Source organism: Heloderma suspectum, chromosome 1, assembly GCF_057233095.1.
Source record: "Heloderma suspectum isolate Gila_16-S chromosome 1, 16-S_ref, whole genome shotgun sequence".
Taxonomy (NCBI): domain Eukaryota; kingdom Metazoa; phylum Chordata; class Lepidosauria; order Squamata; family Helodermatidae; genus Heloderma; species Heloderma suspectum.
Window position 1 is genome coordinate 200,092,915 of NC_139458.1, and position 16,206 is coordinate 200,109,120.

At 43.6% G+C, this 16,206-nt stretch overlaps 1 protein-coding gene across 3 annotated transcripts in view; it reads left to right on the plus strand.

Annotated features, from left to right (window-relative positions):
* The window catches only part of ANKAR (ankyrin and armadillo repeat containing), a 55,612-nt gene that overhangs the window by 12,376 nt on the left and 27,030 nt on the right, over positions 1–16,206 (plus strand). For all 3 annotated transcript variants that reach the window (XM_084815794.1, XM_084815785.1, XM_084815801.1), the window contains exons 7-13: positions 2,309–2,528; positions 4,550–4,582; positions 5,091–5,141; positions 6,405–6,612; positions 7,727–7,935; positions 13,442–13,546; positions 15,236–15,480. In XM_084815794.1, coding sequence (XP_084671920.1) covers positions 2,309–2,528; positions 4,550–4,582; positions 5,091–5,141; positions 6,405–6,612; positions 7,727–7,935; positions 13,442–13,546; positions 15,236–15,480 — 1,071 coding nt within the window. The remainder of the gene's footprint in view (positions 1–2,308; positions 2,529–4,549; positions 4,583–5,090; positions 5,142–6,404; positions 6,613–7,726; positions 7,936–13,441; positions 13,547–15,235; positions 15,481–16,206) is intronic.

Here is a 16,206-nt window from a genome sequence, read left to right on the forward strand (position 1 = left end):
CTGTGCTTAATTATTGCACTATATTGGCAGTTGAATGTGTGAATGTACTTGCTTGAAAAGATCTGTGGCAATTAGGGTGGCCAGATCAGGGCCAGCCTAAGACATTTTGCTTCCTGAGGCAAAGGACAAGATGACGTCCCCTTCCATTCCGCATATAGAAGCCGACCAGAGTGGTAGTCAAATCTTCAACACTGTCAATTGGACAGGGTCTTCCACTACTCCCAAGGGCAGAAGTCTAGCTTATGCAGTGCAGGATAGGCTGCGTGGCACATGCAGCTCTGTCCTCCAAGAGAGGAAAGTGCTTGGGGGACTCAGGAGGAATGGCTAAGGGGTTGCCACTGCTGCCCCCAGCATCTGCCACCTGCGGAAGTTGCCTCACTCTGCTTAATGGTAGGGCTGGCCCTAGGCCAGATGCAAAAGAAGACAGGGCTCATGCTGTACCTTTAACCATTGTGTAGAAGAGGAGATTTCAGCCGTTGTACTTTGTCATGCAGTGGACACCTGCTGGATTTCCCATTTATTTATTTATTTATTTATTTATTTATTTATTGCATTTATATCCCGCCTTTTTTCCTCTTGCAAGGAACCCAAGGCGGCTTACATTATCCTCTTCCTCCTCTCCATTTTATCCTCACAACAACAACCCTGTGAGGTAGGTTGGGCTGAGAGTCCGTGACTGGCCCAGAGTCACCCAGTGAACTTCCATGGCTGAGTGGGGACTAGAACCTGGATCTCCCAGCTCCCAGTCCAACACTCTCACCACTGCACCACACTGGTGCAGCTCCCAGTCCAACATTCTCATCACTCTTCTGCACAAAGTGGCAGGAGCCCCATTCTCTTTCACATCTAGCCACCCTGCTGGCTATTAATCTGTGATAGTCCCATTCACACAGACATCATCATTTGCTGCTCCAGTCATCAAGTGATGAATCTGCGTTCAGTTTCTCCATCTTTCCATTCCTCTTGTTGTCCCTGAGCAACAGAAGCATTGTAGGGCCAAAATAGATGCATTAAATGCACAATAGATGCATTAAATGCACCTTTGCATTTACTGTGCAGGTTTTTTAAAAAATGTAAATAGCATCAGCTGTGAGGGGCGGGGTGTGTGTGTGTGATAATGACTGGGACTGTGATGGATGTGAAGGGAGAATTTAACTCTTTCCTCCTCTCTTGTGGTCCTGAGGAAAATCCCTCCTCTGAAGCTACTCTTTGCATTGGGAGGAAATCCCAGCTGATGCCAATGCAAGATTTCCCCCCTAAACAAAAATAGCCTCAGAAGAGAGATTTTCCTCAGGAAAGACCCTAGAAAGGCTGCTTTTACACTAAAGAAAACCCCAGCAGTCCTCCCGCTCTGGAGCCTTTCTGCGATAGGTCTCCCAGACAGCGACCACGTAATTGCTGAGAGAGGAAGCTTTTCATTTTCAAGGTTCCATAGAACTCAATGAAACAACGCCATCTGGCAGCTGTTTTAATTGTGTAACATTCCGAGTTTAAAAAGATGTTAATTAGTTCTGGATCTATTTGGGACGGAATAACCAGGAAACACCTCTGGATGGGCCCTGGGATAGATGACATCATGAAAAGGACCCACAGACTTCCCTGAGTGAGCAATCTCAACAGCAGGATAAAAGGTCTTTGTGGAGGAGCCCAAAGTCTTGCCTAACTGACTGGGGTTGCTTCCATAAGTCACACTAGAGGCCTTTAGTGATGCAGATACTGAGGCACTGCTCTTTCACAGTCATCTAGAAGTAGAATTATAGCTTGTGGTTCCACGTACTGTGTTACTGCATCCCCCTTAAAATCAGCAGTGTCTGTCCCTATGGCAAAGTCAAAGGCCAAAAAGAAAAGAAAGCCCTGCTATTATAGAATTAATGTGGAATGGACCACTTACCCCGTTATTTTTTTCTTTAATTTTGCTTGTTACGAACACAATTCCAGTCGTAACAGCACAAGAAAAGCTCTGCTGGATCAGACCTATAGTCCAGCATCTTATTTCTGTGATCTGTGTATGTCCTCGTCTATCCTTGACTGACTAGAGTGGGATTCATTATACAGAACAGTTTTAAAAAATACAGAGTAAGTAATGCAAAATAAGGAAAAAATATACACATTTCCACAATTTGCATCATCTATAGTGTCTCAGAATTCAGTTAACCTGACTCAGAATTGTTAACGTTTTTTGTCAGAGCACAGTACACACAGCCCCAAAGTAAATACCTGTGATAAGCATACGTACATAGTGTGAGTGAAATTCACTGTATTCTGTTCTTTTCATTTTTCAACATGTCTTTTACACATGCGGTTTTAGAGTCTGTCGTTTGGCATGAAATCTGCTGCTGAAAGAGGTCTGTCTGCCATCTTCCTTACTTTCTGTCGCAAGATGTCTATTTCCAGTCTGAGTATGTCAGATGAATGTGGTTATGCTCTTATCCATCATGCGGCTATCTACAACCGTGTGTCAATTCTATGTCAGGTGGTTAAATCACATCTCACTATCAATCAGAGGCGTACCATACCAGCTAGCCAAGGTAAGGCACACAGTCTCGGCTGAGAAGTGATGAGGGTCGCTACAGTTAGCAGTTCTTCCCACTTTTGTGAACAGAGGAGCACTGAAATTCTGATCTGGAAGGAGAAACCTTTTCCACTATGGCATTTGTTTCTTTTCTTAATTATCCAAAGGGCTCTGCGCAAGCAGCAGAGGGATGTAAATCACTTGTTCTTTCCCCAGGAGGTCATTTTCTATTCCACTTTTTCTCCAAAATGTATGAGGGACTTTACTACTTCATGGTATTAGTCCTCCTCCAGCCCATTACTCCAGAGACCTCCACTGCCTCGTCTGAGATTCAATGAAAAGGAGAAAAGGGGTTAGGTGCCATCTGCATGCTGATGGCACCTCACTCCCAGGCTCCTGGTGACCTCTCCCTCTTCATGTAGATGTAGAATAGCATGGGGAACAGCAGAGAAGAGCAGAACTCTGTCAGCACCACCTTCCTGAACCTTCCTGGCAAGCAGAAGCAGGACCATGGAAGAACAGAGCCCCCACTCCCATCCTGGATAGGCAGTCCAGAAGGATACTATGGTCGATGGTTAGTGGAAGCCACTGAGAGAGTTAGCAGAGTCAACAGGATTGTGCTTTTTCTGTCTATCTCCCAGCATAGGTCCTCTATTAGAGTAACTAAAGCAGTTTCCTTGTCAAAACCAGCCCCAAAACTGGATTGAAATGCCTCTACATAATCCCACATCATCCAAGGAATGTCTGGAGTTCAGCTGCTGCCATGCCCACAAATGAGAGATTAGCAGCCAACTATAGCTATGTCAAGACAGAATATTGTTTCAGCTTGCTCAGTACTGTGACCTGAAGCAGCTTTCCAAGGTCTTTGGTACCAATCCTGCTTCCTCAGGTCCTTTAGCTGGAGTTGCCAGGGACTGAACCTAGAATCTTCTGCCAGAAAACTGCGCACGCTTTCACTGTGCTGTTGCCCTTATACAGTAGCTTGCTACATGAAACCCAAATCACAAGGCCTGCCCTAATCTATCATTTGCTAGATCCTTTCTCACTCTTTTCCTTAGAGTCTTTCAGACCATTCCCACTATGTAGGATACAGTTTTCTCAGTGACTCAACCCATATTCCATACATTATCCATGGTAAATGTCAGAGAACTCCTGGGCTGTGCACCTTTCTGGGTTCTACACAGCTTTCAGTGAAGAAACTGAGCAACCTTTCTTGGCATATCTATATCTAATGTATTAAACTCCATTTCAAGTCAACATCCAGGTCTGTTCAGTCACTAGCAAATTACCAATTCCTAAACCTGGTTTTAACTTCTGTCAGCGTGTTCCAATGGCTAGATCGTAGGGGGTGAATCCAGGTTCAAGTCCCTGCTTGGCTAGGGATTTATTGGGACCTCAATTCTTAACCTGTAGAAGTTGCTATATTTGTGATTCGGTGTTGTCACTAATATATAACCTTTTCAAATTAAAATATTATTCTCTGCTTGTCTTACTGCCATTGACTGGTTAAGAACACATGATCTTTAATATGACCATATGGAGTGGGGATGCAGATATAAAACCTGCATTGGTCAGAATGCCCATTTTCATGATAAATGCTTATTTTCTGCATTCAGATAAAAAGTGCAAGGAATGCTCAAAGGTGATTTAATCCTCACATGTGGAAACACAGCGCAATCCTAGGCATGTCTACTCAGAAGAAAGTCTCACTCAGTTCAATGGGATTTACTCCCAGTTAAGTGTGGATAGGATTGCAGCTTAAGACTGCAGTCTTGTACATCCTTACCTGGGAGCAAGTCCCACTGATCTCAATGGGACTTACTTCTGAGTAGACATGTCTAAGCTTGTGCTGTAAGGCTTTACATTTTTATATATGATAGAATATAATATATATTTGTTTCAGACAAACTTACCTGATTTATAGTACATTGACTAAGTCATGCAATGAGAGTTTTTATCTTTAGAAGAAACAGGATGATGTATACTGCAAGAAAAAAGATGTAATAACCAAATCATAATAAATATATTTTGTTTTAGGAAAACGTTTCCAAAAAACTGAGATAAGGGCTGGTAAGTTATAAATAATTTGTTGTCCTCTTGGGTGTTTAAAAATATACAGTGTATACCAAATAAAGCTGTGCTGCTGTTAAGAAGAATGGGGCTATAATGTTAAGGGCAAAGTTCTACAGGTTTTATGCAGTCCCCTACAAATGTAGCTAGAGTGACTCATTTACTGTAACTCTCTGAGTTTATGAGAGCTTTACGCTTAGCTTTCATGGGTGCAAAATCAAGCCCATTGTGTGGGAAATTGCTTCAGAAGTCATTAAGCTTGTTACAGTTTCATACATTTGCTCAAAGAATACTGGATGGGCAAATCTGATGTGGAGAGAAGTTGACTGTGCTTTGTGTTAACATTGAAAATTCTGCATAGTTGAGATCACGCTGTGACTAGATCTTTGGACATTATGATATTATTCATATTATAGTAAGAATTTATGTATATGCTTTTACTATGATATACGCTGGCATGTAAACATGCCACATGATATATATTTGGCCTAAAAATCAATCTGTTTAGTTTCAGGACCAATTGGTTTCTTCGAAAAGGATAGCCCTGGGGAAAGAAATGGTGAGTTGCAAATCCACCCAGCATTACCTTCTTTAAATGTGGTCCAGACCCATTCAGTTATTACCTCCATTTCATATATATATATGAAGAAACAGGGATGGAGGAAACAGGGATGAGATTTAATTAAAATTGAGATTTTTAGACTTTTAAAATAATATATTTAGAACACGGCAGCGAAACAATTAAGGGTGCAATCCTGTGGATATTTATACAGAAAAAGGCCCCACAGCTCCTGGCATGCCCTAGTCAGCTATGCTGGCTGGGGCATGCTGGGAGTTGTAGGACTTTTTTCTGTCTAAACATGCATAAGATTGTGCCCTAAGGCTCTTGAAAACATGTTGCCCCAATCCAGATAAAGTTAATCATGACTTTGAAAGCAATGGGGCTTAAGTTAGCTGCAACTAATTTGTTCCACTGATTTCTAAGAAACTTAGTCAGGACTATATCAGACGACCCTCAGTGTTCCTTGGTGCCCCATCTGACTGCCATTTACCTTCCACTAAGCTATAAATGGATACCTGAGGAAATCCACAACCATCATGTATAAAAACACTGATGAAGGAATTTGCAAAAGTACGTTATATCTTGATCTGCACAGAGACCACCTTTTTGGAATGCTCTTGTCCACCAAGAGTTTCCTTTCTCTTTTTCTTCTTTCAGTAGAAAACATTGAGCATAATTCAGCCAAATTTAGACCCTTTTATGTCCCATTTATTCCAGTTAACTCTCTCACTGAAACCAAAGGGACTTCAATATGCTTAAATTTGGCTGGATCCTACCCATAGATTTTATATTGGTTCAGTTTCCCAGGCACTGGAATTCATCCCTGTAATGGAGTTTTAACTACATAAGTTCCATGGGCCTGATGGATGGGGATGGATTTTGTTGTTTTTGAATAATATATTTCACAATATAATGTTTCATAAAAATGTCAGGATTGTATTAGCATCCTATCCATATTCATGAGAAAGAGAGATGTTGCTCCTTTTCCATTATTAACTGCAAGAATGTAGGTAATTTTTAATGTTTATCATTCCTCATACATTCAGATGCAGGTTTTCTAGTGTCAAAAGCCACAATAGTAAAAGATACACTTTTGAAGGAATAATATAAAAATTAATTCTGTGAACAGAATGGTGTAGAAAGAGCACTTGTATAAAACAAGCAAATAATTATTCAAATCTGTGGAGGATTTGCCTGAGGTTTTGCATATTGAAATACAAGTCTGCGTAGCTAATTTTAGTGCATCTTGTTGCCTGTCAGCTTTTGGCCCCACTGCTTTGCATCTAGCAGCTCAGTGTGGTTCCCTTGAAGCGCTTCATTTTCTCCTGGCCTTAAAAGCGGACTACCGACTGCCCGATGAACGAGGATGGATGCCTATACATTTTGCTGCCTTCTATGACAATGTTGCCTGTCTTGTAATTCTCTACCGAAAAAACCCAGAGTTGATAGAGGCCGAAACACGATCTGAGTGAGTAGGTGGAAGGTTATATAGGAAGCCACGTAACATCTGGGGCAGGGGCAATATTGTGGCTGTGCTGCCTCCTGTTGATGCATGGACCCCCTTCGTGCCTGTAACATGCAAAGGGAGCTCCTGTGTTGACTGAGTGGGTGGAGAGAAGTGTGAGCAGAGCGCTCAGGCCTCTGCCAGGGCTGTGGGCAGCCATACCTGACTCTAAGCCTGAGGTGTATTTAAGCCCAGTGTACTTGAAGGTAGGAGAAGCTTAAATGCAGCAGGCTAGGGTAGAAGGCCAGGCTCTTATTCCTTATATCAGGCCTGACCAATCCAAAGGCTTACTACTGCCTGCCAATTTAAGGATTTTGAAGATGATTGCTAGGGGAAGAGCTGTAGCTCAGCAGCAGAGTGCATTTACAGGCAAAAGGTCCTAGATTCAGTCCCTGGCACCTCCAGGTAGGGCTGGGAAAGACCCCTGGAGTGTCACTGCCAGTCAACGTTGACAATACTGACCAACAGCCTGACTCAAAATAAGGCAGCTTCTTATTGTTCTGAAGGCTCTGATACACTGCATGCCACATTCCCTTCTGGGCCTAAAGAAGGCTGTGAGGTTGGCATATGCAGGATAGGATAACACACTGGACTTGGGCCCAGCTTTAGAGCCCTGGTTTGTAGGAACATAGGAAGCTGCCTTACACTGAGCCAGACCTGTGGTCCATCTAGCCCAGTACTGTCGGCACAGACCGGCAGCAACGGCTCTCCAGGGTTTCAGGCAGGAATTTTTCTAGCCCTACCTGGACATGCCAGGGATCGAACCTGGCACCTTCTGCATGCAAAGCAGGTGCTCTACCACCACCAGAGATACCACACCCTGGAATCTCTGCCAATCAATAATTCAGTCAATTAGAGCAATCAATTGTTTTACGTTAAGCCTGCAATTGTATACAAATGTACCAAGGACAATATTCCTTTAATTCAATGGGGTTTACTTATGAGTAGGTTGTAAGTTTCATTTAGGCTTCCACTAACTTGCAAAAATAATACATGAAATAAACTCCATTTTGTTCATCATATTGAGTTTTGTATGTTTGTTTCTACATTACCATACTTTCCCCCCTCTCTCCTACAGGTATCACTCCACCCCACTTTTGCTTGCCGCAACATCTGGGGCATTAGATACCATCCAGTACTTGTTTTCTCTTGAAGCTAACTGGCTGAAAAAAGACAGTGAAGGAAATAATATTATTCATTTGGCAGTGCTGAACTTTCACACCGAAGTTCTGAAGCATCTAATTGAGTTACATCATCCTGATCTCCCAGTTTGGGAAACACTTGTTGGTAAGCATGTGAATTCTCTTTCCAGTAAAATGGTTCTGACTGACGCAGTGAATTCTTTCAGTCCAGGCTGTGTGCAGCCCAGGGCTATGTGATGTGAATATCACATAGCCCTTAAGCCATATTCATAGTCCCCCAGAGAGACTCCCCCCTCCCCAGTGGTGACAAAGGGCCCTTTTTGACATTGTCTTCCCTGGGGGCAAGGTGATGGAGGCAATGCTGGTGTGGAGAGAAGTAGCAGCAGCTGGAGGGGGCACTGGAAGGAGCTATGCTGCAGCAGCTCCCATTCCACAAAGGTAATGTCATTCAGAAGCGATCCTGAGTTCCCACTTGGTGGCAGCACAGGACTGTGCAAGCTAAGGGAAAAAAATCTTGGCAGGCTAGACACTTTCTATTATCCCACTAATTATTGATCAGAGGCAGGGTGATTGGGGGGAACATTTTGAAGTGACAGTCCCTGTAGCTGCACCCCATAGCCACACCCCCAAGGAGAGTCCAAAAATTCAGGCAGCTGTGTTTTTATTCTCCACCAAGAACAGGTCTTTGTAAAGCAAATGGGTCTTAACTGTCCATCCATGACCAAGCCAGGCCAAAATACTTTGCATTACAGCTGGGAACAATATATTGCTGTTGGGAAAATTCATTGCAGCTAAGCTCACAGAGAACAAGGAATTCTGAGGGGGGTTGACAGATGATGTCAGCATCCCTGCTAATAAAAGAGTGTCAATGCTACATCCCTGCAAGCCCTGGAGCCACTAGACTACTGATCAGAGGGAGAAAAAACTCAACACTTTCAGTTAGAGATGGAGTTATAATGAGATTTATGAGTTTCTATATTGTTTCTAGGCTGTGCCCTGTTATACTTTCACTTGCAGTTGTATTCGTAAGCCCATCTAATTCTGTGTTGGATTGTGGCCCAGGTGTTTTAAGAACATAAGAAGAGCCATGGTGGATCAGACCAAGGGTCTATCTAGTCCATTTGACCTTCTGTTTTAAACTTGGAGAAAGACTTGTTGACTCCCAAAGTTATACCTTTTAAGCCATTTTACAGCTCTGTCTTAGATGAAATAAGTCACCAGAGACAGGATTTCTTCTCTGCCATTGTTTGAGTTTGTAATAGCGGAGGGAGCAATCCTATGGCCGCTAGTCAGTGGCTACACAGCCATAGGATATGTGGGTTTCCGGGAACCGTCCTCAAAGTCTGCACTCTGAGGTTGGTTCCCAGAGAACCAATCTTCCCCGCTTCCACACTGCCTTGCAGCTTGCAAGTGGAGTGCAGAGGGGCCAAAATGGGGTGTTCTGGGTCCGGCAGCCTCCTCCCCTGCTCTGCCCTCCTGCAGCTAGACAGCTGAAATTGGCTGTCTAGCCACAAATGCAGGGCAGGAGAAGCACGGAGGGAACGATCCCCTCCATGCTTCTCCTGCCCTGCATTGGATAGGTGGTTGCCTCCGAGTTCGGAGGTGGCTGCCTATCCCCATAGGACTGCGCCCTAAGCTCAGATTTGGGGTATATAAGCAGCATCCAGTCAGCCCAATCATTAGGACACCTTTGACCCAAAGACTAATTCACTCCCTCAGGAACATGTAACCTATTGCTAAAGAAACAAATAACATAAGAACACAAAGACATGCAAAAGTATTGTTTGCAAGAGTGGGATGCTCCCAACTAGATTGGCAAAGTATGACTGTGATTATAATAAAATATAAAGATATAGGCCTCATTGGTTTACACCTTCAGCAGAATGAGATGGGAATAAAATGGCAGAATGCTGTGATGGTGGAATGGGCTGTACCACTTCAGACTGATGGTTGGGATCCCACTTTTGAATCACTCCTAATCTTCTTCCAAATAGAGAATTTGGAGTTGTTGTTTTTTGATGTAGATAGGCATTCCCCCCCACCAGCAATCTGAAGTGGTGCAGTCCATTCTACCAACTCCATGTGTTACCACCTATTTCTGCTGCATGTGTAAATCACGCCTGACTATAAATATAGTATTGAAATCGTTGGTCTACATTCCCATGACCCAAAGACTAGAAATTTAATACTTGAGTAGTGAAGATACCATGATTACTATAAACATCTGAAAACAGGACATTTAGATACCTCTTTTTCAAAATGGACTCTCAAATGTTCTCCCCAAAATACTTAGGGTACTTCTAGGCCGTCCAGAAAGCTAAAATTTAGAAAATATTTAGCACACAACATGGTGATTCCTAGAAAAATCTGAAAGGGGGATATCTGTATATGTCTCATTTTATTTGGGAGACAATAGTTGGGAGTGATCAGAGCAAGTGAGCTCTGTAGCAAGGCTTTTTCCTGGGAGGGAGTGACTAGAGTGAGCAAACAGGATGAGCAAATGGAGAGATTTGCATGGGACTGCTCTAAGAGGCAAAGAGGGGGTGGATTTGTGGTTTTTGAGTTGAGTTTGTGGCTTGTTTGAAGGTTTTGCTCTCTCTGGTTTTGTCTTTAGTTCTCCCTCTTTGCTTAGGCTAATAGGTCATGACTCAGCCTGCCATATTGTGGCTGCTCTTTTTCTTTTTCTTTTTCAAACCCATGATTCTGAGAATGGAAGTACTGTTGAAAGCGTCTGGGCAAGAACAGGAGTGAGAAACAAGAGTAATATTGTTGGGGCAGTACACTGCAGACGGCCCAGTCAGCCGGAAGACATGGCTGGTGCTTTCCCGGAATAGTTAACAAAACTTTCACATAGGCGAGCCATAGTAGTAATAGGGTATTTAGACTATCCTGATACCTGATGTAAGTCACTTGCCTTGCTGACTACTTCATCTCTCAGGAGCCGGAAGAAGAACCAAGGGGATCTGGCAGTGAAAGTGGCAGAAACCTTGTGGGAAAGTGATCACGTCATCTTGGAATTCATGATAGTGAGGGCTGTGAAAACTGATCTTAGTCAGATGTGTACTTTGGGCTTTAGGGAAGCCAATTTCAAAAAGCTTAGAGATATGTTGGGTATGATCCCATAGCTAGAAATTCACAAGGAAAAGAGTTCAAAAGGGATGGGAGACCCTGAAAACTAAAATATTGAAGGCAAAATATCAAACTATTCCCATGAGAAGGAAAAATGGAAAACATCTAAAGAAGCTAACACGGCAGCACAGGGAGCTCTCTGATGATTTTATTCTGGTTGTATTGTTATATTGCGGTTTTAATGCTTTTATATTGTTTTACTGTGCGCTTTTTGGTTTTAATTTTTGTGAACCGCCCAGAGAGCTTCAGCTATTGGCTGGTATAGAAATGAAATTAAAATGAAAAATGAGCTGAGACTCAAAAGGGACATGTAGATGTGATACACTGGGCTGAAACTAACAAAATGAAATTGGACAAAGATAAATGTCAAGTCTTGTGTTTAGGAACAAAAAAACCAAAGGGACAACTAGCTTGGCAGCAGTAAATGTCAAGAAAAGGGCCTGCGTGTCTCAGTGTATCACAAGCTGAATATGAGCCTGCAGTACGATATAGCTGCTAAAACATCTAATGCAATCTTAGGCTGCATTAACAGAAGCATAGCGTCCAAGTAACAGGAAATAATAGTTCCACTCTATTCTGCATTAGTAAGTTTGGAGTATTGTATCCATTTTAAGAAAGACAGTGACAAACTGGAGTGTGTTCAGAGAAAAGCGGACAGGAGGGTGAGGGGTCTGGAAAGCAAGCCCTTTGAGGAGTAGTTGAAAGAGCTGAGTATGTTTAATGTGGAGAAGAGAAGATGAAGGGGAGATAGGATACCAGTCTTCAGATAACTGAAGGCTATCTGCTGCTCCAGAGGGCAGGAGTAGAACCAATGGTTGGAAGTCGTAGGACAGCAGATTTTGGTTAAACGTTAGGAGAACGTTAGCAGGGGGCTGGACTTGATGGTCTTATAGGCCCCTTCCAACCCCACTATTCTATGATTCTATGAGAAACTTCCTAACAGTAGGGGCTGTCCAGCAGTGGAACAGACTGTCTCGGGAGGTGGTGGCTTCTCTTTCACTTGAGGTATTTAAGGAGAGGCTGGATGGTCACTGCCTGCGCTGAAGAGCCTGCTTGAGCAAGGGTTACACTAGATGATTTCTGAGGTTCCTTCCAACTCTGTGATTCTAAGCGGTGTATCCCCAACAGGTTAGGGTAAATTCGAGCCATCTCAAAAGCTAAAATTTGATATGCCAGTAAACCAAGAGCCCTGATTACTAGAACAATCTGAAAATGGGACAGTTTAATTTCTTATTGTAAAATCAGGCATTGATTTTACCTTTTCCTAGAGGTCCTCATTCCCAACACAGAGTAAGGTAAACCACATCTGAGGCAGAATGTCGACCTGGAGGAGTTCCATTGTCTCCTTCAATTTGTATTTGGGGGAGGAGGACACTTCCAGTTGCCCAAGGATATGTAGGTGTGCATATGTAAGTGTACAGAATGCAAGCTTAATTTTGTTGTTCAGTCGTTGAGTCGTGTCCGACTCTTCGTGACCCCATGGACCATAGCACGCCAGGCCTTCCTGTCCTGCACTCTCTCCTGGAGTGTGCTCAAGTCCATATTCATTGCTTCGGTGATGCTATCTAGCCATCTCATCCTCTGCCGTCCCCTTCTCCTTTTGCCTTCAATCTTTCCCAGCATCAGGGTTTTTTCCAGGGAGTTTTCTCTTCGCATTAGGTGACCAAAATATTTGAGCTTCAGCTTCAGTATCTGTCCTTCCAATGAGCAGTCAGGGTTGATTTCCTTTAGAATGGACTGATTTGACCTCCTTGCAGTCCAGGGGACTCGTAAGAGTCTTCTCCAGCACCACAGTTCGAAAGCATCGATTCTTCGGCGCTCAGCCTTCTTTCTTATAGTCCAGCTCTCACAGCCATACGTTGCTACTGGGAAAACCAAAGCTTTGATTAGACGGACCTTTGTCGGCAAGGTGATGTCTCTGCTTCTTACTATGCTGTCTAGGTTTGCCATAGCTTTCCTCCCAAGGAGCAAGCGTCTTTTAATTTCATGGCTACAGTCACCGTCTGCGGTGATCTTGGAGCCCAAGAAAATAAAATCTGTCGCTGCTTCCATTTCTTCCCCTTCTATATGCCAGGAAGTGATGGGGCCAGATGCCACGATTTTAGGTTTTTAATGTTGAGTTTCAAACCAGCTTTTGCACTCTCCACTTTCACCCTCAACAAGAGGCTCTTTAGATCCTCTTCGCTTTCTGCCATTAGGGTGGTATCGTCTGCGTATCTGAGGTTGTTGATCATTCTCCTGGCAGTCTTAATTCCGACCTGTGATTCATCCAACCCAGCGTTTCTCATGATGTACTCTGCATATAAATTAAATGAGCAGGGCGACAATATACAGCCTTGTCATACTCCTTTCTAAAAGAACTGCATATGCTCAATATCTTTTGTTCATCATTTAATTTGCCACTTACAATGAAAAATAGCACTGTAAGCTGGAGTTGCTGCAATAAAAAACCCATACCTTGGGATACAATCTCTTGGCACAGCCAGCAAGTGTCTTCAGATTACTTTTTAAATACTCAACAGGTATGTTGGACTGTGACGCCTATAAGAGGAAAGAAATGGCAGTAAGGTGTCTGGAAGTACTGTGTCTTGCCAAAGATCACTATTGGCACTCCATTTTGGATGCAGGTGAGATAAGCAGAACATGAATGCAAGATATTTTCATTTGTCCGTGTCTTTATGCTATACGTGTTCTTATACTTTATTACACATCACTTACTAATGCCAATATGAAGTCGTATCAAGAATATGAAAAAGCAGTGCAAGACATGAATAGAATTCTTATGGTCTGTGGACTAATTTAAAACTCTCTCTCTCTCTCTCATATAAGGATGCATAAGACAGTGACCAAGTTTGGACGATCAAACAATGATGTTTGTGAGCATGTGTGAGCGAGCGTGCTGGTTCTCACCCACTTGCCTGCTTCCACTTTCAATTAACAACCCAGGAATGTCCCTATCCTGGGTTGTTTCATAACATCTGAACCAGAAGCTCTGAGTTGTTTAGGGTTTAAACAACCCAGAGTTAACCCAACAATTATCTGGGAGCAGCAAGGAAAAAGCAACCTGTGGGTTGTATCCAACTGTGTAATTCCAGAGATGGAACTGGGGGCCTTAAAATCTGCTCCAGACAGCTAGGAAACCTTCCAGATTAGATTTTTGGGCACTAGAGGGCTGCAGGGCAGAGGAGGGAGGGAGAAACTCCCATCATGCTAGCAGACATCTGCTAGCTCAACGTTGAATCTAACCCTGTATCAGGATCACTGGGAGAGAGGGGGTGGAGAGAAGGCTCTCCACTCGCTCCTCCAGAGATCCTCAATCAGATCACTCTTTCCCCACCACTGCTAGCCAGGAGGAAAGAGCAATCAACACCATGATCACTGGGATGTCTGCACGCAATGAAGACATTTTGTAGTGAGGCTGTTGGTTTATGCTGATTATTACTGCCAGTGGTACTGGTATGAACCCCAATATAACTTTGCTTTTCTGCCCTAATGAATTTGGCACTAACTTTTGTACCTACAGCATAAGCCCATGCTTTTGTTTCTACAATAATTCATCCAGTGATGAAAGAGGAATCAGGCAAAGCCCCTGCAATACTCCGTCCCCGATTCAGTGGCTGCAGTTAGCTGTTGCTCTCAAAACCTCAGGCTACAATAAATAATAGCATGGCATAGTATACTACATTGTTCGTCATCATCATCAGACTGGGTATCAAAGGAGGGGGAAATTCTTGCACAAGAAATAACTATGTGCAGACAGAGCATTGCTTGCTGTTTTCACCACATTGTTTCCCCCGGCAAAAGACATGAGAGACTTTTCATTTTGTTGCTCTGGCAGCCAGAACAGTTGTAAACAGAACAGCAAGCCAGACTCTAATGCTTGCACGTCTGATGCTTGCCAATGCCCACACGTTCAGGGCTGGCCCAAGACATGTTGCTGCCTGAACCAAGCCCATACTGCACCCATCTCTTCCCTGGGGCCTCAGCCAGTACTTCTAAAAGGCTTGCTGCACCATTCAGACCCAAATTCCTGCCTTCACCTGTCCCATATCTCCACCACCACCATTGTGCTGGCCCTGAACAAGTTGGGTCCCAGCCTTAAGGAAGCACTGCACTTTTTTTGTTGAGTTGTCCAGGAACTCTTAGCAGCTTCAGCTTCTGTGACCTTTTATCCCGCCCCCATCCTCACCCAACCCCACACCCCCGTGCTCCCGGCTATGGTCTTCAAAACAATCCGGAAACCGGAAGTGATGCACAGCACGTTGTGTTTGCAGAATTAACTGTGACTGGGCACTTGTTTTTGTGCGGCATTGCAGGTACGATACCCTCATTAATCAACCTGCTAAAAAGCGACGCCATCAAGCTGGAGTGCCTTGCTGTGGGAGTGCTGAGCAACATCTCAACCCACAACTCGATTGCTAGCGCTTTTGTAGAAGCCGGAGGCATTTCTGTACTAATTAAACTATTGGCCACGGATGAACCTGAACTGCTGTCTCGTTGTGCGGTCCTTTTGTATGATATTGCCCAGTTGGATGACAATCAGACCACAATTGCTGAACTGGCAAGTCTAATCCAGAAAACTCTGCCCTTTTTTCCTGCTTCCCTTCCCTCCCTGCCTTTAAAAATGGAGCAGAATAAAAAGAAAACGTGTGTGTATTTACATTATGAGGCAGGCAAGTGTTTGCTGTGGTAGAGGCCCTATATTGTGCATGGACCCAACATACTGCAGGCATAGCGCTATTGACCCTGATTGACAACGTGGGAGCTATTAAAAATAAGCAACAGCCATTAGTTAAATCCACTGTATGGAGGGGGAAATAATTGGTTGAAAAGCCACTAAGGGTGCAATCCTATGTATGTTTAGACAGAAAGAAGTTCTACAACTCCAGGCATTCCCTAGCCACTAGGGAAAGTGCTGGTTAGACACAGAAGTGAAACTGGAGGGTCACAATCTAAAGAACCTGTAAACAGCTGTGAGTAGGGAATGACCAGCGCATGATAAATGCCTCATGTAGAAAACCCCTAAAAGGAAATACTGGTTAACCATAACTGTGGTTATGGTTACAGTGATACTGATGTACTACTTAACTGTGCCTAAGGAGAGGGGGAGGAGTGTGTATTGTCAAGGGTGGCTCCTAATTTGCCCATTGTGATTGACAGAGCACTAGAATTAGGGATGTATGGATTTTGTTAAATCCGTTCCATCTTTGTTTCATGGAGTCTTTCATTCTGTCGTCTGCTCATTGATGGAATCTGATTTCTTTAAGGGATGTACAAGAATATCGTT